The sequence below is a fragment of the Embiotoca jacksoni genome, unplaced genomic scaffold, assembly GCF_022577435.1.
Source record: "Embiotoca jacksoni isolate LCO1_2020_lvr unplaced genomic scaffold, fEmbJac1.0.p SCAF_103, whole genome shotgun sequence".
Classification (NCBI taxonomy): domain Eukaryota; kingdom Metazoa; phylum Chordata; class Actinopteri; family Embiotocidae; genus Embiotoca; species Embiotoca jacksoni.
In genome coordinates, this window is record NW_027185234.1 from 16,892 (window position 1) to 41,859 (window position 24,968).

At 44.2% G+C, this 24,968-nt stretch overlaps 1 protein-coding gene and 1 long non-coding RNA gene across 3 annotated transcripts; one reads left to right on the plus strand and one right to left on the minus strand.

Moving 5' to 3' along the window:
- Window positions 1-7,325: 7,325 nt before the first annotated feature.
- LOC138213678 (GRB10-interacting GYF protein 2-like) lies at window positions 7,326-21,263 on the minus strand. The gene is made up of 4 exons (XM_069174924.1): window positions 21,174-21,263; window positions 18,260-19,101; window positions 17,684-17,853; window positions 7,326-10,275 (listed from the first exon to the last, which is right to left on the minus strand). Exons 2-4 carry the CDS (start codon window positions 19,028-19,030, stop codon window positions 8,802-8,804), a joined length of 2,415 nt encoding a protein of 804 aa, XP_069031025.1. The 5' UTR covers window positions 19,031-19,101; window positions 21,174-21,263; the 3' UTR covers window positions 7,326-8,801.
- LOC138213689 (uncharacterized) lies at window positions 20,723-22,891 on the plus strand. 2 transcript variants are annotated; one of them, XR_011179546.1, is made up of 4 exons: window positions 20,723-20,872; window positions 21,054-21,271; window positions 22,411-22,522; window positions 22,609-22,891. It is a non-coding gene; the product is annotated as an uncharacterized lncRNA (long non-coding RNA). The 2 variants fall into 2 exon arrangements; XR_011179545.1 differs by having other exon boundaries at window positions 20,723-21,142.
- The last annotated feature ends 2,077 nt before the right edge of the window (window positions 22,892-24,968 follow it).

Consider the following 24,968-nt stretch of genomic DNA (forward strand, 5'->3'; position numbering starts at 1 on the left):
TGACAAAAACCCTCTCCAAAAATCTCCATTGAGCTGAGCACAGGAACAGACCTCACAGCCAACTAGAAAGATTTTTAAGACTTTTACTTCTTAGATTTTTGATTTTTTGATTTTTTTGTTTTACTGTGCCTCTGCCTGAAGACTCACAGGATTCAAAACATCTTCTCCGTTGAGCTGAGCATGGTAACAGACCTCACAGCCAACAAGTAAGTATACTTTTTGATTTCTTTATTTTTTTGTTTTACTGTGCCTTTGCCTGAAGAAGACTCACAGCAGTCGAAACGTCGCGACAGGCACAATACTTTTCTTTTGCTTTGTTTTCTTTTCTTTTCGGAATTTTGTTTTTATTTGATTTTTAACCTTCTTACCTGAAAAAGTATGAGCGCAGATCAATGCGGTTGGACCCTGGTCAGCCACCGGAGAGGACGGGACCGTCCCCAGGCCAGGCCTCATACAGACTCAGGCCACGAAATGCAAGACAGGAAGAAATGGGGTTGGACTGGGAGACCTACCTGGAGGAAGGCCCATGCTCCACCTTCCCACCGTTCATTCGGAGGGGGGGATCAGTTTGTTAACCCTAACCCTAACCCTAACCACCCTAACCCCCCTAACCCTAACCCTAACCCCTAACCGTAACCCTAACCCTCTAACCCTAACTCTAACCCCCTAACCCTAACCCTAACCCCTAACCCCTAACCCTAACCCTAACCCTAACCCTAAACCAGGATTTTTTTGGCCCTAACCCTAACCAGGGAGACCCTGGCCCTAAGCCTAAAATTTGGACTCTCTGGCCTTATCCCTATCCCAGGATATTTTAACCCTAACCCTAACCGGGGTCACCTTGGCCCTAAACCTAAATTTTGAAGGGGAAGCATGGCCTATGGAAAAGAAGCCCCAAAAGCCAAGCCCCCGCGCAGTAAGGTTCTGTCAGGTGGTGGTGATCAGTCCAATAGGCAAAAGCAAGGTCAAAGGGACAGGAAGATCCACAGGGCCGCAGAGGAATAAGACCCCCCAAAAGGAGGGGGCGAACCCGGGCCGATGGATGGATAAAGGTACCCAAAAGACCAGCAAAGCCATGGACTTGGAAGTTCCTGGGGACAAACCGCTGCGCAGGGTGGACAGCCACTGGGAGGGACACCCCAGAAGCCACGCGCCCACAGGACAGGGAGACTCCATGGGCTGGAGCAGAGGCGGACGCCACCCCTGTCCTCATTTGGTTTAATTTTTTTTAAATTTTTTTTAAATAACCACTCAGGAGCCACTTTTTATTTATTTTTTTTAATTCTTTTTATTCTTCTTCCATGCTTGTGCCTGGTAAAAGGAAAAGAAGTGCCCTCTTACCAGCCTGGGCACTTGGCCAAACTGTCTGGGCCCCCGCCCCTGCAGACAGAGGGAGAAGCAGCCAGAAGAGCCCTCTCAACAGCCTGGGCGCTGAGCCAAAATGTCTGGGCCCGCCACTGCAAGCTGTGGGAGACTGGCCCCTTCTCTCCATACTCTGTTGAGCTGAACAAGGGAACAGACCTCAAGGCCAACAGGTAAGTATGAGTTTTTTATCTTTTTGATATCTTTTTTAGTTTAGTCTTTTTATTTTCATGTGCCAATTGCCTGAAGAAGACTTAAAAAAGTCGAAAAGTCACGACAGGCACATTAGCTTGCAAAAACATTTAGAGTTTTTGCTTTTTGCTTTTCTGTTTTTTTGTTTTTTATTTTTTTATTTTTAGTTTGGACCCTCCTTACCAGCTGTGAAGTACAAGACAGCGGGGAGTGATTTTGGACTGGGAGACCTACCTGGTTGAGGGCCCGTGCTTCACCTTCCCACCGTTCATTCGGAGGGGGGGATCAGTTCCCATATCCTAACCCTAACCCTCCAAGTCTGAGTCACACTGCGAGTCCAAGTCTAAATCTTAGTCAGTCTGAATCCAAGTTGGAGCCGAAGTCCAACTCACAATCAACATCACAGTCCAAACACTTTGTCCAACATCAGCTCTAACTCTACATCCAATCACTAATACAGCTCCACCTGCATGACAGCTAACAGCTACCCGCTAACAGCACAACAGCATGACCCCAAAGAAAAGGTGCAGTGAGTACTCACAGTTGGTGTCGGTCCCAATCTTCCGAGAAAAGACATCCAGCGTTTGTGTCCATCTGTAATATTGAGTAGGAACTACATGTGATTTCCCGCCATGCACTCCAGCTGTCTTCTCCCAGATGGTGAAGCCACGCGCTCATTAGCACAATGGTACACTCACATGGCAAAGAACTCAGCGGCACTTAAGTGTTTTCCTTCGGTCAACATGGTGGACTTTGTTATATGAACGAACCATAGATGTGTACTAAATGATTTATCTGACTTGAACTCATGACAAGAATACCCTTTTTGTGGTCCTTCCAATGTCTCTGTCGCAGCTTCCCCTCCGTGTGTCGGCTTGTCTTTCTCAGCTTCGCGCTCTCCTGCCGGTTAGCTCCGCCCCTCGAACATCCTGATAGGTTCCACAATCAAGGAGTCTGGCTAGCAACACATTGACACCTCAACCAACCAATGAAAAAACAGTAATCACAGGACAGGTTCGCGGTCACCAGAGAACAGTAGGACACTTGAAAACTTTGAACATTTAATTTTTTAGCTTATTAATATCAGTTAAATATGTGTTGTTTTACATGATTGCAGATACACAGTGTTCAGGGGAGAGAAGCAGCACCGAACATAGCAACTACAACCCAGGAATTGAGAAAGCAGGTTTCACAGCTCCTGTAGTTCTCCACTGTGTCCACCAGAGTGCAGCAGACGCCTGTTAAGTACTGTGTGGAGGATCGTGGTCTCTGATTGGATGAAGTGGAAAAGTATATTTCCCATGTTCATGAGTATTTAGTTCTACTTCAACGTTACTTAGGCGTTGATAAAAAGTATGAGAGCAAGCATTAGTAATATTTTCCATTATTAAGCTTGTATTTGTGTCTTTCTGGAGCTGTGAAATAAAACAAGCGCCACGGGTGATAAGGACATGACTGAACAGTGCTATAAATGACGTGTTTCCTTTAAGTTTGTATCAAACTAAATGGACTCAGTCATGATGAAACTCTGTGTTGTGTTGTGTTGTGTTCGGTCCGTTGCGGGTTCGGGGGGTGGGCAGGGGATGAAGAATATGCAAATGGTTCAACAAATTACAATATTTTTCAAGTTCAACAATAAACTTATAACTCTTTTTTGTAAGTTCTGTCACAAACTACTCGTTCACAACAATTACTTTGATATCTCGAATCAACAACACAACAGTAAACATTTTTCATGTGTTCATGTGCTGTTTCATGAATGATCTAATTGAACAATGAAGCTTTACAAATATCAAACATTTATAACTTTTTGTCACCTCGTTAGCACTTCTACAACCAACAGTTCAATCTCTCAGTAATGAACAAATAGAGAAATCTTAACACTGTTAACAATGTAGTAAAGTACCAGATTGATATTATTAATGATGTCTATCATCTTATGATCACGTGTGAGTTACTCAGTGATGTCAGTGAAGAGTTTACAGTGTTGTTCAACAAGCTAGCAGCCAAAGACATGAGCAGACAGACAGGCAGGCAGGCAGACAGACAATGAAAAAACAAGAGAATAACAACGTTGACAGTTTCCATGTTTTCAGGAGAGATCTCATTATACGGACTGAATCAATCAACCAATCAGAGCAGGAGGGGGGGAGGGGAGGGTTACTACAGTTTCACTGTGTCCATCTTAAATGTGTGCATTCAGAAACCAGTAAATATGTCCAAGTGATAAATACTTGTGTGCTTTAAGTATGTATTTATGTATCAGGTATGTTTAGGTCAAAATTAATCTGCATAAAGGTCGCTAGCCCAATGCTAACACTAATTCTATAGTAACTCTTATTAAGCATTACATAATCACAGGGTTGGAAAGCAGGTTATGCTAAAGTCATGTGCAACCATAGTTAGCTGTAGAAAGGATGATGTCATTGTGTAATGACTGTGAGTGGATGGATTACAATTTATCTTCAAAACTCACCTATATAGAGTGAACTTTGGGGACTTCCCACTTTTACATATGAAGATGACCTTTAAACATATAATCAGTGGAGCAGTTCTTACATGTTGCTTGTTTCACTCCAACTTTCAGCCAGCACTGTTGTCCAGAGCAGGAACGTACCCATGACATATTACAGTCAAAAATGGCTTGTTCGTGAGCTGAGCTGCCTAATGGAGAAAGTTCAAGCTCAAATCAATCAATCCATCCATCCATCCATCCATCCATCCAGACAACCACCACAACCAAGCAGCACTACAACAACTTCAGAGAGAACAGACTGCTGCTGCCATTAACACACAATGAGCAACACAAGTGACTTCTAACCAGTCACAAACACCTTTGACACAAGTCACTGTATTTTCACCTGGGATGGAAGACCTGTGGAGGAATTACTTCTGAAGGCTTTTGCTACTGTGACCAGGTGATAATAGACAGGAGCCACAATAAACTGGAACTTCAGACTGATGGAGACAATCCAGTTGACTGGATGATAAAACTAAACACCGGGAATGATAAAGGGCTTGAAATAACTGTTTAATACAAAAATAAAATCAAACTGAAATTAACAACCAAACTAATCAATAATGTGGGTCCAAACTGCACTGTCAAGGAGGCTGGTGGCAATTGACATGTACAACAAATAATCATCACTGCAAACAAATTCACTGGAACTAAACCAAACCATTTAACAGCACTACAAAATAAACTAACTTAAACAAATTCACACAAGACATGAATCAAGACTGGAACCATTTCCTTCTCCCTGGCAGCCCAAACACAGACACACTGTTTTAATGCAAAATACTTTGGGCTGTTTTTTCCATTTCATTTCTTTACAAACTAAAACCTAACAAATGATGGGGGAAAAAACAACAGTGGCTGGTTTCTCTAAAGTATCTGCTAAAATAACTAAATAAATAAAATCTATTCATAGAAAAAAATTGAACTTTGCAAACAAAATCAAATCATTTACAAGCCTGAAACAAAGCCCAACCCCTCAGTTTAGAACATGCAGTTGCCTGGAGAATATTTACAAAAAAAGAGTGAGTTAATATGTTAAAAAGAATAGTTGATTTTATTTGGTCTAAAGAGATAAAAGACAAAGTTCATCTTTATATTTCTTCACTACTAAAACCATGTTGTTCAACAAATCTTTTAAAACAAAGGGAGCCCAACAAAATCACCACCAAACCAAGGCAGGCCTCAGCTTGAGCTCAGGTGTGCAGGAAAGAGGCCCAGGTGAGCTTCCTGCCTCAATAAATAGACAATCCTCCCTTCCTGTCTGGGTCCTAGTGCTAGACTGGTATCTGCCCATCCACACTACTCACAAACTACAGCTCTTTTCTGCTCTCAAATGGAGACGTTAACAGTGGAAACACCATCTGATGGAATTTAAATGTTTGAAAAACATAACCCTGTTAGGGTGAGAATCTCACATTTTAGTTATGGTTACCAACCCTATATGTCACAGAAAATTAAACATTTTCCTTCATCCTCTAAGTCAGGGGTGTCAAACTCATTTTAGTTAAGGGGCCACATACTGCCCACTTTCACCTCAAGTGGGCCAGACCAGTAAATTCATAGCATAATAACGCATTCATAATGACAATATTTCTCTATGTTTAAATCATTGGTGAAGGTTTTTGGATGATAAACCCTGTTTTAAGGTCTTTCTACAATAAACTAGAAACATAAAGACCAAAAACTCAGACATCAGCCCACTGTTTATCTGCCCCGGCTCTCCTCTACAGATTCCCTAGCAGCGAGCGCTGCTGCCTGTGGCAATGAGCGCTGCTGCCTCCGGAGCAGAAATCGCATTTACGCTGTTTTTGAAGCAATTACTGGATCGATTAAAAAAAAATTTACAAAATGTTTGTACTCATAAACCTCCATATTCTCATAGAAATGGAATTTATGTCTTTCTGTAATTTTCACACTTAGCAAAGTCATCCAGCGGGCCAAGCTGGACCCCCTGGCGGGCCGGATCCTATGTTTGACACCCCTGCTCTAAGTCTTCCAGGTGATGAAGGTCCTCATCGTCTGTGGGCTACAGCTTCAATAACTATCAAATCTAAAGGCTTAATCTGATGCTCCTACATTTAGCTGCAAGTCAGCTCCTGTGTCTGTGACACACTAACATGCACACATGAATCAGGAATATTTAAAACAGATCCCTATATTTACAAAAAACACAAACAGTGGTCCATTTAATTAGAGAACATTATCACAAACTGTAAGCATTACGAAAAAGGCAAAAAGCACGGAGTAGAGCAAGGACTCCTCCAAAAGCTGGCCACCTCGTAACTGCATAAATTACAGATTCTCAAAGACAGGCAGGGAAAACGGCCAATGGACAAAATGCTCCACAAGGCCCGCCCCCGCAGGACAGGGAGACTCCACAAAAGGAGCAGATGCAGAAGCAACCCCTGTCCCCTCCTCACAAATTTTATCTGCTGAAAAAAGACAAGAGGACCTGCCCAGCAAGCAAAAAAAGACTCAGAGACCACTTTTATTTTATTTTTTTCGTGTTGACGCCTGAAGACTAAAAGAAGTTGAAACATTGTGACAGACACAAGAATGTAGGACAAATAGGTCAAATTTTTTTCAAGACAAGTTAGTCTCTTTTTATTTTTTTTATTTTTTTATATATGGGGATCGATCACCCCCAAAAATTACCAAAAAAATATGTATATATACTTACTATGAACAAGGATTATAAGCCCAAACGGGATCCTCGTCCGTCGCCATGGAGGACAGGACTGTCCCCTGGCCACATGGACAAAGGAAACCCTAACCAAAAGCACGGGATTTGAGGGGGGGGGCTGGGGTGGGAGACCGTGCATTCACTCTCATCCAGTCAGTTGGATGGGAGGATCAGTCCCCTTCACCTAACCCTAACCCTAGCAGCAGAATGAAGTGAACTGAATGAACATTGATGCATTAGAGCCTGATGACAGAATATTTTTCTACATTCGGACCGGTTGGGTTCAGTGGAGCTGAAACACCTGCAGACTCTTCAGAATCCATTAAGAGAAATAAAAGATGGAGTCTGATGTGAAGACAGATGCACCTGTTGCTCGTCTCGTCTCGTGTCTCTGAGAAAACCAACTGTTGGTCCGGGTTTTATACTCTCAGCTCTCGACCCACCTGAACACACTGACCCAGTTTATCGTAGAGATCAGGACCGCAGGAGGAAGTCCGCCGGGAGCGTGTTGGGAACAAACATCGTCCTGAGGCTGTTTGTCTTTACACCAACAGTCGGACACACAAATCAAACAGCTGACACCTTGTTTATTTCAGGTTCACATTCACACACTTCAGGATTATCAATGTCAACTGAGCTTCTCGTCGGGCTGAATTTATTTGAACAGATTGCAATCAAATATTTCATCGTTCCAGTTATAAAGAGAACAGCTGATATTATTGTTTAAAGTGAACAATATAAAGTTTAACGTTAGTTAAATGTACAATTTCAGTTTTAACCCTGCCGTTTGGAACGGCGCCATTCGGAGATGAGCAGAGCCGGAAGCTTCGGTCAGTTTTAGTCAACAAATCAGCAGATTATAGAACGTAAATACAAACAAGTAAAAGTGAACATGGACAAAAAGTGGATTCAGTTATAAACCTTCTTCCATAATGATACCAAAAAAAATATGAATGATTAATAATAAAAGTTCTGTTCAACTAGCATCAAAACTGTGTTAAAGGAGCATTCAGAGACGATGAGAGAAAATCAGGATGAATAGAAGACCCACTGCAACGTCCTCCATCTTGGTTCAACATACAAAAGTCAACAACCACTGGAGGATTTTTAAGCTACGTAATTAAAACATGAACTATGTTTGATAAAACAGCTGTATCATTACTATTCTAGTATATTAATAGTAGGATGCTGGATTATACAAGTCTTACGTCAGACTAAACATAAGGTTTCCTGAAATCTAACACGTTAACAGTTTGACAGGTAAATATTCCTCGAGGTCGAACCCTCCGAGTGACGGGGCTTTTCAGAGGAACAACATGCTGTCGTGGGCTGAGGAGGAAACTGCTGCCTCTTGTTTTCCATCTTTCAGGTGTGTTTTATTGCCAGTTCAGATGAAGTGTGAACAGTCAATGGAAGCCGTTTCTGCAGAGCACGCTCCTCTGTGGTCGCCTGGTGGTACCAGAACCGGCCCTCCGGAGAGGGGCTTCATCACGCAGCCTGTCGAGGGCGTGTTCAGCTCACGGTGTGGCCTTCACTGACAAGTGGAACACTTTCTGGGGAAAACCTGGTCTGATCCGGAGCGACAGCATTCATCCTATTTTGGATGGTGCAGCTCTTCTTTCTAGAAACATCGTGTCTCTTAACATCCCATAGAGGCGGTGTCTGTTCTCAGACCACCTAAATTTAATAAATTGAATCAATCAAAATTCCACGAAAGATCTAGTAATAAAAATCAAATACAAATTGATCCTACCAATTTAACAGATCAGCAGCAGGAAAAGTGTGTCGTTTTAAATGAATCAATTTAATTTAAAAATATTTACTCAAAACACTCTTCCGTGTGACTATTTTATTTAAGGAAGTGATTCCATTTGTATCTAATTCAATTTCATACAAGTGGATCATCTTGTTGATAGAGCTGCAGCCTCTCCGTGTAGGACTCTTGACAATGTTTCCCCTGTTGGACATTTCTAAATATTTTAAACAAATTAGAATTAATTTGATAAGATTAGAAAACCTATCCTCTTGAACCTGTCACTTTTTTTTTTACGGTTCCCTCTTTCTGAAATGTTTTGCATGCTCGTCTTGATCCACATCTGCTTTAGTCTTTTTCTTCTTATCTTTTGACACCGGCCTTATGGTGAAATATACAGTGGAATGATCTGATATTTCGTCGTTCCGTACAAAGACATCAAAAACCTCAACATTGCTGCTGAAGACTTGGTCCAGAAAGTGACCAGACCGGTATGTTGCCTCCAGTACATGCAGACCCAAGGCATTTTTCTTTAAGAATTCCATAAATCTTTTAGTGAAGCGATTTCCTTCAACATCAAGCCAGATATTGAAATCGCCGGCCAAGATGACCCTTGTGTAGTGTTGGCAATCCAAGAGATCTTGCAACTCATCCATGAAGTTACCGAATTGTGTTAAGTTTGTTGCATGTCGGTGGTACAAACTAATGAAAAGGATAGGTTCATCCCACCCCTCACGGTTCAGAGCTGTGGCGACATATTCAAAGGTTGTTGGCTCAGTAAAACGAGTTTGTTCTCCCTGCAACTCATCTGTGTGCTGAATGGCGGCCCCTCCCCCTCTACTGTCCCTCGCCCAATGATAGGCTCTGAAGTCTTCTGGCGTAGCTTTACGAAGGACTGGATCTCCAGTGTCCTTTCGTAACCACGTCTCTGTTGTGAGAAACACATCCCTTTTGGTCCGGGTTATGAGGTTAGAGACTTTTGTTGGCTTGTTGTTCATGGACCGAACATTGAGCAACGCGGCCCTCACATCTTCTGCAGAGGTTTGCTCAGTCTCCTCGCTGCTTTCCTCATCCTCACTATCCTTTTCTTCATCAGTCTGGTCTCTATCTTCATCCTCACTATCCCTCCCCTGATCTCCCTGATCACCTCCTCCCTGTTGCCCACCTCCTCCCTGTTGCCCACCTCCACTCTGTTCACTTTGGTCTCTTTCTTTCTCCTTCTGGCTGTTGCTCAGCCTCGATTGATCACCGTTGCGTCTGTTTTCATCTGTTTGATTTATCTGAGGTTTAGCATCATGGTCCTGGTTTCCTTTGTCCTCCTGAGCTGGAGTCGAACTCAAGAAGCGTCCGTGGTCCTTGTCATGATTTTGCTGATTGTTTTTCACTCTGGGAGGCTTTTCCTCAAGTTCTCGAAGACGTTGAATCATCACAAGTTCAAATTCACGTTCTCGTTGCATCTTTTCACGTTCTCGTTGCCGTTGAATCTTTTCATGTTCTCGTTGCTGTTGAATCTTCTCACGTTCTCGTTGCCGTTGAATCTTTTCATGTTCTCGTTGCTGTTGAATCTTCTCACGTTCTCGTTGCCGTTGAATCTTTTCATGTTCTCGTTGCTGTTGAATCTTCTCACGTTCTCGTTGCCGTTGAATCTTTTCATGTTCTCGTTGCTGTTGAATCTTCTCACGTTCTCGTTGCTGTTGAATCTTCTCACGTTCTCGTTGAGCCTTCTCGTGTGTTTGTTGTTCTTTAGCCATTTCGTCTAACATCTTCCTATAAATAAAACAGGCAAAGGAACCGATTATAAACAGAATTAAAATCATTTCCAGAGTGTTGTTAAAAGAAGAGGTGATGCAGCTCAGTGGTGAACATGATCCTGGAACAACTTTATAGAGACGTGTTGCTGATATCAGATTCAAAATGAGCAAATCATTTTCATAAAACAATTAAATTTCCATTTCAACATTTGATATGTTGTCTTTGGTCTATTTTATATTAAATTAGAATATCAAAGCCCCCCGATGAACAGCAGCACACAGAGTTCAGCCACCTCGCCCGGATCATGGAAACCAGGCACCCTACTGGAACCAGACCTGGGAGTGGAGCTCGCGGGCAAGCGTCTGGTGGCCAGGCCTTTGCCCATGGGGCCCGGTTGGGCTCAGCCCCAAGAAACAACGTGGAGCAGCCACCCTGTGGACCCACCACCCGTAGGGACAAGCATCGGGGTTGGGTGCAATGCAGACTAGGCGGCGGGCCGGGAACACGGGCAAGCCGATCGCCGGCAGCATAGACCAGCTTTAGGGACGTGGAACGTCACTTCCTAGCGTGGAAAGAGATGGAGCTGGTGCAGGAGGTGGAGCGGTGCCAGCTAGATATACACTGCTCAAAAAAATAAAGGGAACACTTTAACAACACATCCTAGATGTCAATGAATGAAATATTCCAGTTCAAATCTTTATTTATTACATAGTGGAATGTGTTGAGAACAAAATAACATAAGAATGATCAATGGAAATCAAAATCATTATCCATGGAGGTCTGGATTCAGAATCATACTCAAAATAAAAGTGGAAAAATCAGATCACAGGCTGATCCAACTTCTGTGGAAATTCCTGAAGACAAGTCCAAATGAGGCTCAGTAGTGTGTGTGGCCTCCACGTGCCTGTATCACTCCCTACAACGCCTGGGCATGCTCCTGATGAGACCACGGATGTTCTCCTGAGGGATCTCCTCCCAGACCTGGATCAAAGCATCGGTCCACTCCCGGACAGTCTGTGGTGGACGTGGCGTCGGCGGACAGAACGAGACGCGATGTCCCGGATGTGCTGGATTGGATTCAGGTCTGGGGAACGGGCGGGCCAGTCCGTAGCATCGATGCCTTCATCGTACAGGAACTGCTGACACACTCCAGCCACATGAGGCCGAGCATTGTCCTGCATCAGAAGGAACCCAGGGCCCACTGCATCAGCATATGGTCTTCAATGGGTCTGAGGATCTCATCCCGGGACCTAATGGCAGTCAGGGTAACTCTGGCTAGCACACGGAGGGCTGCGTGGCCCTCCGAAGAAATGCCTCCCCAGACCGTCGCTGACCCGCCGCCGAACCGGTCATGCTGGAGGATGTTGCAGGCAGCAGAACGTTCTCCACGGCGTCTCCAGACTCTGTCACGTCTGTCACATGTGCTCAGGGTTAACCTACTCTCATCCGTGAAGAGCACAGATCACCGACGGAGAAGCTGCCGATCTTGGTGTTCTCCGGCAAAGTCCGATCGCCCCGCACGGTGTTGGGCTGTAAACACAGACCCCACTTGTGGACGTCGGGCCCTCGTACCACCCTCATGGAGTCTGTTTCTGACAGTTTGAGCAGAAACATGCACATTAGTGGCCTGCTGGAGGTCATTTTGTAGGGCTCTGGCAGCGCTCCTCCTGTTCCTCCTTGCACAAAGGAGCAGATAGCGGTCCCGCTGCCGGGTTGTTGTCCTCCTACGGCCCCCTACACGTCTCCTGGTGGACCGGCCCGTCTCCCGGTATCTCCTCCGTCCTCTTGACACTGTGCTGACAGACACAGCAAACCTTCTTGCCACAGTGTACATTGATGTGCCATCCTGGATGAGCTGCACTACCTGAGCAACTTCTGTGGGTTGTAGACACCTCATGCTCCCTCTAGTGGTGAGGACACTGGCAAAATGCAAAAGGGACCAACAATCATCCAGAAAGGACGAGGACAGAGAAATGGTCTGTGGTCACCACCTGCAGAACCGTTCCTTTATAGGGTTGTCTTGATAATTGCCTCATTTCCACCTGTTGTCTGTTCCATTTGTACAACAGCAGGTGAAACTGATTCACAATCAGTGTTGATCCTAACTGGACAGGTTGATTTCCCAGAAGTGGGATTGATTGGAGTTACATTGTGTTGTTTAAATGTTCCCTTTAATTTTTGGAGCAGTGTAGTTGGGCTCACCTCCACGCATAGAACTGGTTCTGGAATCAAGCTCCTGGAGAGGGGCTGGACTCTATCCTTTTCTGGAGTTGCCAGGGTGAGAGGCGCCAGGCGGGAGTGGGGATACTCACGAGCCCCCGGCTGAGCGCCGCCATGTTGGAGTTCTCCCCAAAGAACGAGAGGCTCTGCTTCCATGCGCCTTCAGGTTGCAGGAAGGAAGACTCTGACTGTTGTTTGTGCTTATGCACTGAAGGGCAGTTCGGAGTATCCGACCTTCTTGGAGTTGGTGGGGAGTCCTGGAAAGGACGCCGCCTGCCAACTCCATAGTTCAGTGTGTATGTTTGACTTTTGGAGGACTACATACAGCTGGATCACTTGAACTAAAGTAAAGTATAATCTTTAAATACTCTTTTCTGTTAAAGTTTATTATTACATCTGCTGTTTTAGGATATCTAGACTGCTAAAGCTTGTCTGTTTTTTGGTAGCTGGAATTGTTTGTGATTGGATTCTTGTTTTCACTCAAGTAACTGTGAGTCAAAGAGAACACGTTTAGAATTAAACTGCTGGTCTTTATTTCCAATTCTATGAAGGACTAAGTTGTAGTTGACTTTCTACCAGTTTGAGGTCAAAAGACTCTCCGGGACGAGTTGGGACAAAATCTAGAGACTGTGTGAAAGTTTTCTTTGTTTAGTAATCAGTGGTGAGTTTCCATTCCCGCCCATTTGTAACACCTGGTGATGGGAGGTCTAAGGAGCAGGAGGTGTGGTCTGACCAGCTTTGAAGCGTCAGCTTCAGCGTCAGTGAGGGCTCGTCGTATGAAGACTCGGAGGATAAAGACAAAGGAGTCTCTCGTTGGAGTCTCTGAAGACTCGGAGGATAAAGACAAAGGAGTCTTTCGTTGGAGTTGGAGGAGGCTGAGTATAGCTGAGTAGTACTACTGCCACCTGAGTATGTGTGTACTTTCCGTCCCTGTGCGTATATCTACTCGTAGATACTACAGGCCTCTCACTCGTTCACACCAACACCGTAACCTTTCCTCTGTTATCTGTCCCACCCGTTCCACTCATACCCAACACCTCGTCACAGGAGGACTCTGGAACTGTCAGTCAGCTGCAGACTTCATCTCTGGACTTCCTTGGTCTCACTGAGACCTGGATCACACCGGACAACACATCCACCCTGCTGCTCTCTCTTCTGTCTTCTCCTTCAGCCACACCCCCAGACCCACTGGTAGGGAGGGGGGTGGGGGGGCAGGTTTACTCATCTCCCCCAAATGGAGGTTTTCTTTTTACCCACTTCCACTTCCTACCTCACTGTCTTTTGAGTTTCACGCTGTGACAGTTACTCATCCGGTACAATTAAACATTGTTGTCCTCTACCGTCCTCCAGGTCCTTTGGGAGATTTCTTAGACGAATTAGACGTCCTCCTGTCAAACATCCCAGAAAATGGTCCTCCACTTGTCCTTCTGGGTGACTTTAATATCCAGACTGAGAAGTCATCTGACCTTGTGCTCTTCCTGTCTTCCTTTGCTGTCTCACTCAGTCCTTCCCCTCCTCCTCACAAAGGTTGGAACCACCTGGACTATATTTCACCAGAAACTGCTCCACATCGAACCTCACTGTAACTCCACTTCATGTCTCCGACCACTTCTTTATCTCTGACTCTCTCTAACTGACAACCTGACCACATCAACAGACTCTGGACCTGTCCGTCACAACATTCACTCCCTCTCTCCCTCCTCTCTGTCCTCCTCCAGAATTCAATCCTCTTTTTCTAATCCCAAAAAGCTATTCATCTTCTCCATCTTCTCCATCTTCTCCAACCTCCTTGACCCCCTCTCTCCCCCCTCCTTCCACCAAGCCACTTTGTCAACTACTTTACCAAAAAGATAGATGACATACGCTCCTCATTTTATAATCCATCTTCTATAACTACATGTCCATCATCTTCATCTTCATCCCCTTCACTTTCCTCTTTCACCCCCGTCTCCCAATCAAGTTGTTACCTTGGTAACGCCCCCTCCCCATCCCATCTCACATTCTCCAGTCTATTGCTCCTGACCTTCTTCCTTTTCTCTCCCATCTCATCACCACTTCTCTGTCAACGGTCTGTTTCCTGAACTCTCTGAAGGAGAGTGAACCCTCTCCTGAAGAAACCCCCCCTCAACCTGTCTGAAGTAAACAACTACAGACCGTCTCTCTTCTTCCCTTTCTTTCTAAAACTCTGGAGCGAGCTATCTTTAACCAACTCTCCTCCTATCTCCACCATAATAACCTTCTTGACCACCAGTCTGGTTTCAACAGACCACTCAACAGAGACGGTCCTCCTTCTGTCTCTGAGCAGCTTCACACTGCTAGAGCAGCCTCTCTGTCCTCTGTCCTGATCCTTCTAGACCTTCTGCTGCATTTGACACAGTGAACCACCAGATCCTTCTTTCCTCCTTCAGGACCTCGGTGTCTCAGGCTCTGCTCTCTCCCTGTTCTCATCCTACCTCAACGACCTCACCTACCGGGTAACTTGGAGAGGATCTGTGTCTGAACCTTGTCCTCTCACTACTGGTGTCCCTCAAGGCTCCGTCCCGGGTCCCCTCCTCTTCTCTCTACACCGACTCTCTCGGCTCTGTCCTTCACTCGCATGTCTTTTCCTACCACAGCTATGCTGATGACACCCAACTGATCCTCTCTTTTCCCCGATCTGAAACACAGGTAGCAGCATGAATCTCTGCCTGTCTGACTGACATCTCTCAGTGGATGTCCTTACACCACCTGGAAATCAACCTCCACAAGACCGACCTGCTCTTCCTTCCAGAGAAAGACTCTCCCACCCTCGACCTGACTACTACCTTCGACAACTCTGTTATCCCGACCCTGACTGATAAGAACCTCGGAGACACTCGACAGTCAACTCTCTCTTACTGCCAACATCACTGCAACAACACGTTCCTGTAGATACATACTGACCAACATCAGGAGAATACGTCCTCTTCTCACTCAGAAGGAGGCACAGGTTCTGGTCCAGGTTCTGGTCCAGGTTCTGGTCATCTCACATCTGGACTACTGTAACTCCCTCCTGGCAGGTATACCTGTTAGTGCCATCCGACCTCTGCAGCTCATCCAGAATGCCGCAGCTTGACTGGTCTTTAACTTCCCGAAATTCACTCACACTACTCCGCTCCTCCTCCTCCTCCGCTCCCTTCACTGGTTACCAGTAGCTGCCCGCATCCATTTCAAAACATTGGTACTTGCGTACTGTGCTACGAACAGATTGGATCCAGTCTACATCCAGGACATGGTCCAACTCTACATCCCGGACATGGTCCAACTCTACATCCCAGCCCCTCCCTCTGTTCTGCTTCTACCAATCAGCTTGTTGCTCCTCACTGAGCTAAACACTCTACAAAATCACGTCTGTTTGCTGTCCTGGCTCCTAAATGGTAGAATGAGCTCCCCAACGACATCAGGACAGCAGAAACTCTGAACATCTTCCGCCGCAAACTAAAAACACACCTCTTCCGACTTTACCTTGAACAGTAGAACTTTAGCAGCGCTTAAAATGGCACTTACTTTTAGCACTTTGTAGTTTGGCTTTCTTGAAGAAATTGTATTTTCTTGATTCCTGTTGTTCTGGGTTTTGTACCCTCATGGTTGAAATGCACTTATTGTAAGTCGCTTTGGAAAAAAGCGTCAGTTAAATGAAATGTAATGTAATGTAATGTTCTCCTGGGAGACTTCAACGCTTATGTGGGCAATGACGGAGAAACCTGGCAGGAGGTGATTGGAGGAACAGCCTGCCCGATCTGAACCCGAGTGGTGTTTCGTTATTGGACTTCTGTGCTAGTCACGGTTTGGCCATAACGAACACCATGTTTGAGCATAAGGTAGCTCATAAGTGTATCTGGTACAGGAAACACCTTAGGCCGGAGATCAATGATCGACTTTGTAGTCGTATCATCTGATCTGCGGCCGTATGTCTTGGACACTCAGGTGAAGAGAGGAGCAGAGCTGTCAGCTGATCACCACCTGGTGGTGAGTTGGATCAGATGGGAGTTGGCTGGAAAGACCTGGCGTCTGAAGACTTGGTGGGGAAGCACCCATATCCCTGGCAGAAGCCGGGGGTGGATGAGATCCGTCCTGAGATGCTGAAGGCGCTGGACATTGCTGGTCTGTCTTGGCTGACACCCCTCTTTAATGTCACATGGGAGTCGGGATCAGTACCATTGGACTGGCAGACCGGGGGGGTGGTTCCCATTTTCAAAAAAGGGGACCGGAGAGTTGCTCCAACTATTGGGGTATCACACTACTCAGCCTCCCAGGCAAAACTTATATCAGGCTGCTGGAAAAGACTCTGACCAATTGTTGAACCTCAGATTCAAGAGGATCAGTGCGGAGATTGCGGCTTCAAGCAAAATGAGTTTCCTCCGTAGGAGGCCGGGCTCAGCTTTAGAGATCAGGCCAGGAGCTCGTACATCAGGAGGGAACTCGGAGTAGAGACGCTACTCCTTCATGTCGAAAGGAGTCAGCTGAGGTGGTTCAGCATCTGATCAGGATCCTCCTGGGTGCCTCCTACTAGCAGGAGACTCCAAACACACTGAAGGGATTATATCTCGACGCTGGTCCAGGAACGCCTCGGGATCTCCCAGGATGAGCTGCAAGATGTGTCAGAGGGAAGTTTGGGCCAACCTGCTGGACCTGCTGCCACCGCGACCCAACCCGGATAATCAGAGGAAAATGGATGGATGGATGGGTGATTTACAAACCATCACATTCTGTTTTCATTTACATTTTACACAGCGTCACTACTGTTTTGGAAACAGGGTATCTAACGTGTTGTAGAGTGGACGTATATTTTCTTGACATGCCGTCTTTGGGTCATTTATAAATACAGTTAATAATCACTGTGGTCGTTTTCTAATAGTTTGGTTTTGTACTGCTCCTTAACGTTAAAGTCTATGGAAACTGTGGTTTACCCCAAAAGGGTGCAGGGCCATGTTGCAAGACAAAGTTCTGGTCTGATGTACGAGATGGAAGCAGTGAAGCCACCGGACCCCCGATTGTTTGAGACATAAGGTGGCAGAAAACTACACTGTTGAAGTTCCTTTGGAGGTTCTGACACTTTGAGTTCCTTGAAAACCTTCAGTTTACCCGACATGAGAAGCTGCTGTCTGAGGAGATGTGACAGTGTTCACACCTACAGCCGGTTCAGATCTGTGTGAAGAGTCATAATATTTCATAGAAAACATACTTGATGTTGTCCAACTTGTTCCTCTGTTCCTGCGTCGTCTCTTGGATCTTGTTTGCTGTGTCTCTCAGGGACTGGCTGGCTTCAGTCACATGGTTGTTCTTGATCATTTTTTTCCAGTCGTCGACGGCTTCAGAAAGTGAAAATACCAGTGCAACAGCTCCTCCCGCGACCTGATGATCAACAGGAAGCGATCAATACACAATCAGACTCTCAGCCTCAGGCTAAATACATGTACATTTATGAAGGTTATCATCACAAAAACACTAAATCAGTAACCTAATAATCAATCAGAAATAACCAGAATATGACGTGTGTTTAAATGTGTAATAATGTAAAAATGAGTAACGCCTGGGACGCGCTGCCTGCATGGTGTCGTTCAGAGACTGAAACAAAGAGAGCGGCGGGAAGACGCCGTCGTTCACCTGTTTGATTATTAATTTCATGTGGAGGAGCACCGCAAGGCTCAAATGACAAAACAGAGATGTTCGGATGTTCGAACCTGTTAACATGGCCGCCGAAATGAAAATCAAGATGTTCAGCCATGAAGACAGCGTGTCCCAGGCCTTACAGACTCACCATGGCACTGCCAACAGCGGCTTTCTTCAATCCGGCTTTAGAAGTCTCTTTCAAGGCAATTTCAAAACCCTTTTGAGAAATTATTTTGGTAGCTGCACCACCAAGATGGATACATTTTCTTCCACTCATTTTAACTGCAAAAATTGCCAAGGCACCAAACACTCCAGCACACAATACAGGGTTGATTCTCAGGTTGCGCCTCATTTCTCCCGGTCCTCCCCGCCCTTCGTTCAGAAAAATAAACGGCTCGTCATTGTCCAAGCTGATGTGGATTCGGTAGCCCAGTCCACTTCGTCTCGCCGCGGCATTGAGATATTCAGTCATGACGAGTAGGTCCAGTTCTTCTGGATCTGCAGAAGGATTCACCCTCTTCATCTCGACCTCCAGTCTCTTAAACAGTCGCTGGATTGTTTTAACGGTTTCGTTACTCTGCTCATCTTCCTTCAGCGCCTCTTTCATGGTTTTGCTGGATAGGAAGCCCTCAGTGATTTTAGAAATTACTGAGGTACCGACACCCACACCTGTATATACAGCTCCAGCTACACCTAAAAACGGAGCAGCTGCTCCGCCTGTGAGTAAAGTGGCCACACCGGCCCCGAGCAGACATACCGATCCTACCACAGAGACTGAGCTGCCAATAGTTTGAACGCCCCTGCAGTTCTCTGTGATTGACTCCAGCTCCCCGGCCAGTTTCCTCAGCTTGTCTGCACAGCACTCCCTCTGCCTGATCCAGGAATAAATCTGGTCCAGCAGCTGGTCAGAGGTCGCCATAATGGAGGTCTGTGTCCTGATGATCCTCCAATCAGAGGGTGGAGAACTGTCCCAGGTAAATCAACGGGAGCCTGAAGGGAGGAAACCAGAGGACGGATGAGGGGACATTTTCAACTATAACTGAATTACTGAGGAAAATCACAGTGACCTCTGACCTTTGACCACCAAAATATAATCAGTTCATCCTTGAGATCTCAGTGAACATTTGTGCCAAATGGGAAGAAATTCCCTCAAGGTGTTTCGAAGATATTGGTGCGTGAGAATGTCAGCTGCTGCTATCACCACACGAGGGATGAAGAGTAGTGTGACGATGTAGAAATGTATTAATCAGTCATTTTATGCCAATGTTAAATCACTTTGATGCTTTGAGGTCAACGGTTGCACTGACAATGAATATAAAGTAAATTACATTAACTCATTTTTAATATAAAACAAACCAAAGACAACATATCAAATGTTGAAACTGAGAAATGTATTGTTTTATAAAATATCTGCTCATTTTAAATCTGATGTCAGCAGCACGTCTCTATAAAGTTGTTCCAGAATCATGTTCACCACTGAGCTGCATCACCTCTTCTTTTAACAACACTCTGGAAACGTTGGGAAACTGAGGAGACCAGTTTCTGGAGTTTAGGAAGTGAAATGTGGTCCCATTCTTGATTGATAGAGGATTTCAGCTGCTCAACAGTTCAGGGTCTCCTTTGTTGTATTGTTCATGTCCTGATGCTCCAGATGTTTTCAATGATTGACAGGTCTGGACTGCAGGAGGCCAGTTTATCAGCGGACTCTTCTACTAGAGAACCATGCTGTTGGAATATGTGCAGAATGTGGTTGGACGTTGTTCTGCTGAAATAAACAAGACCTTCCCTGAAAGAGACGTTGTCTGGATGGCAGCATATGTTGCTCCAAAACCTGAATATATCATTCAGCATTAATGCTTCCTTCCAGATGTTCAAGCTACCCATGCCATGTGCACTAATGCATCCTGTACCATCACAGATGCTGGCTTTAGAACTGAGCTGATAATAAGCTGGATGGATATTTTTTATAAAACAATACAATTTCTTCGTTTCAACATTTGATATGTTGTGTTTGGTCTATTTTTAATCAAATATGAGTTTGTGTGATTTTAAAAATCATCATTCTGTTTTTATTTATATTTTCCACAGCGTCTCTACTGTTTCAGAAACAGGGTTGTATATAGTCGCTCTTGACTGTAGTTCGATGAATTTATCAATTTAAGGTGATGATTCATGATGAATATTTTCACCATTTGGAGATTTACTGATTGATAGTAATATTGATGCCACAACAATGGAACAGTTCAGTTTGGTTCTTGGTCCCTGCTGCTTGGATTTTGCTTTTTGCTACTTCCATGTGATCAACCACATTTGTTTTGTTCTTTTTGACTGTTATTTGTTTGAAGGGGAATGAAATAAAACTGTGTATGTGAAGAAAATATTATTATTATTATTATTATTATTATTATTATTATTATTATTATCAATAATGCTGCATTTATTTTAAATGTATTTAACATCCAGGAGAACGAGTTTCTTCTCCTGCATAAAGACCGGAAGTAGACATCGCTGTAGTTACAACCGGGGTGTCACAGGGTATTTTATTTTGAAAATGGACGTTCCTCCGTCCGACTTCCTGCGGATGACGTCAGACCATAGTCTCGACGTGGCCCTTGTAAATAAACCGTCTCTGTGCGGCCCCGCTTATCTCCAGTCATTGAAGCAGCCCATCGGCGGGCCGCAGCCGGACCTTACCGTAACTACACTACTTCAGGCGCAACGACAATCACACGGCGGCAACCGTTACCGGCTTCCGTTCACGGTAACGCGGTTATTTTACGATCTGCGGCTCCTCTATGATCAGAGCTTCAGTGGTCACATCCAAAAGTTTACAGTGAACAAAGAGGAGAAGGACTCGGTGGATCTAGGTCCTGAGTTGAACCTGGTAACTTCTGTGACGCAGTTTCAGAGCAGCTGATCAGCTGGAGCCTCTGAATCCACAGATCGATCCAGATGATCAGCTGGAGCCTCTGAATCCACAGATCGATCCAGATGATCAGCTTCCCTCCGACCACCGGAAGAGACTCCGACAGTAAAATAATCTTCATGTTGTTAAAACTCACCGTGAATCCTGTTCAACTTTCTTCCGTCTGTTCTGTCGACTCAAAATGGAGGTTGAACTTCATACTTTCACTTTCAGCAGTCACTCCCTTATTTAACGGTGCGTGTGCGTGTGCGTGCGTGTGTTGGACAAGATTTCATATAAATTCAAAACTAAAACGGTGTTCAAATCAAATTAAGTTTATTGATTGAGTATAAGTTTTATAAAAGGCACAAAAACAATGGTGAACAATAAAAGCATCGATATGAGAACATGTGCACAACATGAGACAGAAAGAAGAGTCGAACTTGTACAACTGTTTCTGAAATATTTGGGACGCTGTTTAACATGTAAATGACAATAATATGATTATTTGTAAATCACGTGAATTAATATTTAATAGTAAATTACGGGGAGGATTTTTTTCACGACTACTTTTGTGTTGCCTAGCAACACTTTTCTTCCTCCGGTATCAAGGTAGTTTTGTCTTTATTAGCAGCAAAAAAAAATAACTTTACATCATCAGTCTTGTGTACATTATCACGTCTTGTTTACATTGTCAGTCTTGTTTACATTATATGTCTTGTTTACATTATCAGTTGTGTTTACATTATCAGTTTTGTTTACATTATCAGTCTTGTTTACATTATATGTCTTGTTTACATGATCAGTTTTGTTGACATGATCAATCTTTTTTACATGATGAGTTTTGTTTACATTATCATGTCTTGTTTACATTATCACGTCTTGTTTACACCATCAGTCTTGTTTACATTATTAGTCTTGTTTACATCATCAGTCTTGTTTACATTGTCAGCCTTGTTTACATCATCAGTCTTGTTTGCATCATCAGTCTTGTTTACATTATCAGTCTTGTTTACATTATTAGTCTTGTTTACATTATCATGTCTTGTTTACATTATCACGTCTTGTTTACATCATCAGTCTTGTTTGCATCATCAGTCTTGTTTACATTATCAGTCTTGTTTACATCATCAGTCTTGTTTACATTATTAGTCTTGTTTACATTATTAGTTTTGTTTACATTATGAATATAACATAAGTCATCTTTCCGTCCTATTCCTGAACACATGTTCTAGCTTAATGCAGATCACAATCACAAAGCAGACTGCTGCAGGATTTTTCATGGATGGTGTGCAGAAGCATGGATCCATCAAGACAAGGACCTTCTCCTTCATGCAGATGTAAATAGTTCAGCTGTCCAGCCCGTGTCACACTACTCTGTTCTCCTCATTTAGAGTCCCAGCTGATCGACTGGTGGAAGAGACGTGTGGGCGTGGCCAGATTGTTTACTGTGGGAGGAACCGGTCGTGGCAGATTTATTGCTGGCAAAAGTGTCCACAACCAAAGGTAAAAATGTGATGTATTACTATAAATGTTTACATTATATAAAACATGAATATTAAATGCACCTACTTCATGTCATTTGCTTCCAGAGTGGGACGCCTTTGGAGAGATTTTTGGAGTGCAGTAACATCTCAGTTCTACAACTTGCTTCACATCTTAGAGGACGATGCTTCATTGCCCTCCTGTGTGGACGACGTCTTCATTCCCGTCTACAAAAACATCCTCAACATGTTGTGGACAGCTGGAGTTGCAGCCCGTAAGCACAGAGGGGAACTGGTCCCTAATCAGCTGTGGAGGATGCAACGCTACAAGGACCTGAGCCAGAGCAGATCTACAGGAGGAACTGTGTTCTATACATTTAGCACAAGAACTGGTATTCATTCATTTGCTATATCAGTGTAAGCTAAAGTAATAAATATTAACATTAGATGGTCGACAATGTGTGAAAAAAGGACACGATGGCTATAAAGGTAATGAATGTATGCGCTCAGTCCATCTCAGATCCAGAAGCAGAACAGCTGATCCAGAGCAGGGGTCCCGAGCAGAGGGGCTGTGCCCCTGCAGAGCAGCAGGGAAACCCCGTCCATTCCTCTTCTTTTGGACAGGACATCTATATGCATGTCCTTCAACAGGCCTCTTTGTTTGGCTGAAGTTTCCCATCGATATACTTGATGCACATCTCGTGCTGATTCTAAAACCGGGATGCACTTTTAACTCATCACAAATAAAGCACAGGAAATAGATTCTTATGTGTTTGTTTTGTTCACTCAAGTTCTAACAAGGTGGAATAAAGAGCTGCAGTATGAAATAATTCTGGACTTTTCTTTGTTTGTTTCACTAAACAATAGAAAACATAAAGAATAAGCACAAGTGGAACAAATTCTAACACAGAACCAACTATTTAACATGTGTATCACTCTATCAAATCCTGCACCGTACTATACATAGATATATGGATTTATAGAAATATAGATCTACATCCAGTGTTTTAAAGGAGTCCTGATCTTTAATGTGAGCTGCTGGGATGTGATAGTGTCTGTGCAAACACGGACTCTTGGGTAACAGTGTGGTTCGGCACGGCATTCAGACAGCAATGATCCGGTTTCACTGAGTTTGAATGTTTGCAGATCTTCCAAAAGCAGATGTGTGTGAGCTCCACCAGTCATCCACTGCATGACTGAGGATTCAGTCCACGGCTCTCCTGCAGCGCCACCATCAGGTTGAAGAGAAATACAAAGTGGACACCAGAATAAATCTCTCCAGTCATTTTATATGCAAACAATTCAATATGATGCTCATTAAGTTTTATGGTAAAGAATTAGGGTGGAAATCTAAACTTTCAATCCCAAATAATGATTTTAAATGAACGGTTGGACATACCTTCAAGTTCGAGGAGGAAATGTTGGAAGTGCTCCAAGATTTTGGATCCTTCACTTGCTTCCTTGAACCACTTGGACTGAACTCCGGGGCCAGATGGGACATGATGTAATGCGAGTCCACTTACATTTCAAACATAATGATACCCAGTGAGATTCCTCAGAACGTAGCTGGTTAAGAAGCAGAAAGGAAGTGAAGGAAACATGACGTAGTACAACCAGTAAACACTCAAAGCAATACTGGAGCCTGCTGAGTCGTCGTCTCTGAAGACGAACAGACGGCGATGAGGTCATATACTTTCAGGCCCTCAGGCAGCTGCTGGAGCTCGGGCATGCATTTGGTCTTCACATGAAGTCCAGTCGCCCTGAATACAGAAAGATCCATTTTAAGGAAAAGGAAATAATGTCCCAGTCCATCTGTAGTAGTTCAGACTTTAGGGCAGCAGACTCAGGAAAATGGCCTCCAACAAGGCTTTGCTTCTACATGTAGACAACCATGTACATTTCCTTTGAACCCTACATGGACATGTCAGGAAAATAAATACATGTCGAGCATTTTAATTGGAGTGCCTTGATCTCTCGCTCATTTCTCTTTACTCAAAATAAATGTTTCACATTGAAGCCAAAGAGCAGCCTAGAAACAAGAACAACAGATTATCGTGATCCTTAAATTTCTTCAAGAAAAAAGAAACCCCACGCGGCCTGTGATTATCTGAGGCTCCGCTCCAATGTGCTCCATCAGCAGTAATATTAGATATTGTGTGAATACCTTAATGTGTTGTCTTGATGCTCCGTGTCCACTTTGCCTGAAAGTCCTTTGACAGAAAGTCCTTTTTCAGGCCCGTATCAATTCCTGTTCTCCAGGGACAGGATCCTCAAGGGATTCACAGGACCCACATTTCTTTGACGCTTCCATAACTTCAGAGCTCTTTCCACCAGGTTCTCTCTGGATACACAAATCTCAGAAGTCTTGCTGGAGTCCACCTGTGATCTTACCCACCTGATAACATCTTACTTGCTGTCAAAAGTTTAACATCTTGAAATCAGCCTCACATTGGAATGTATTTAATACC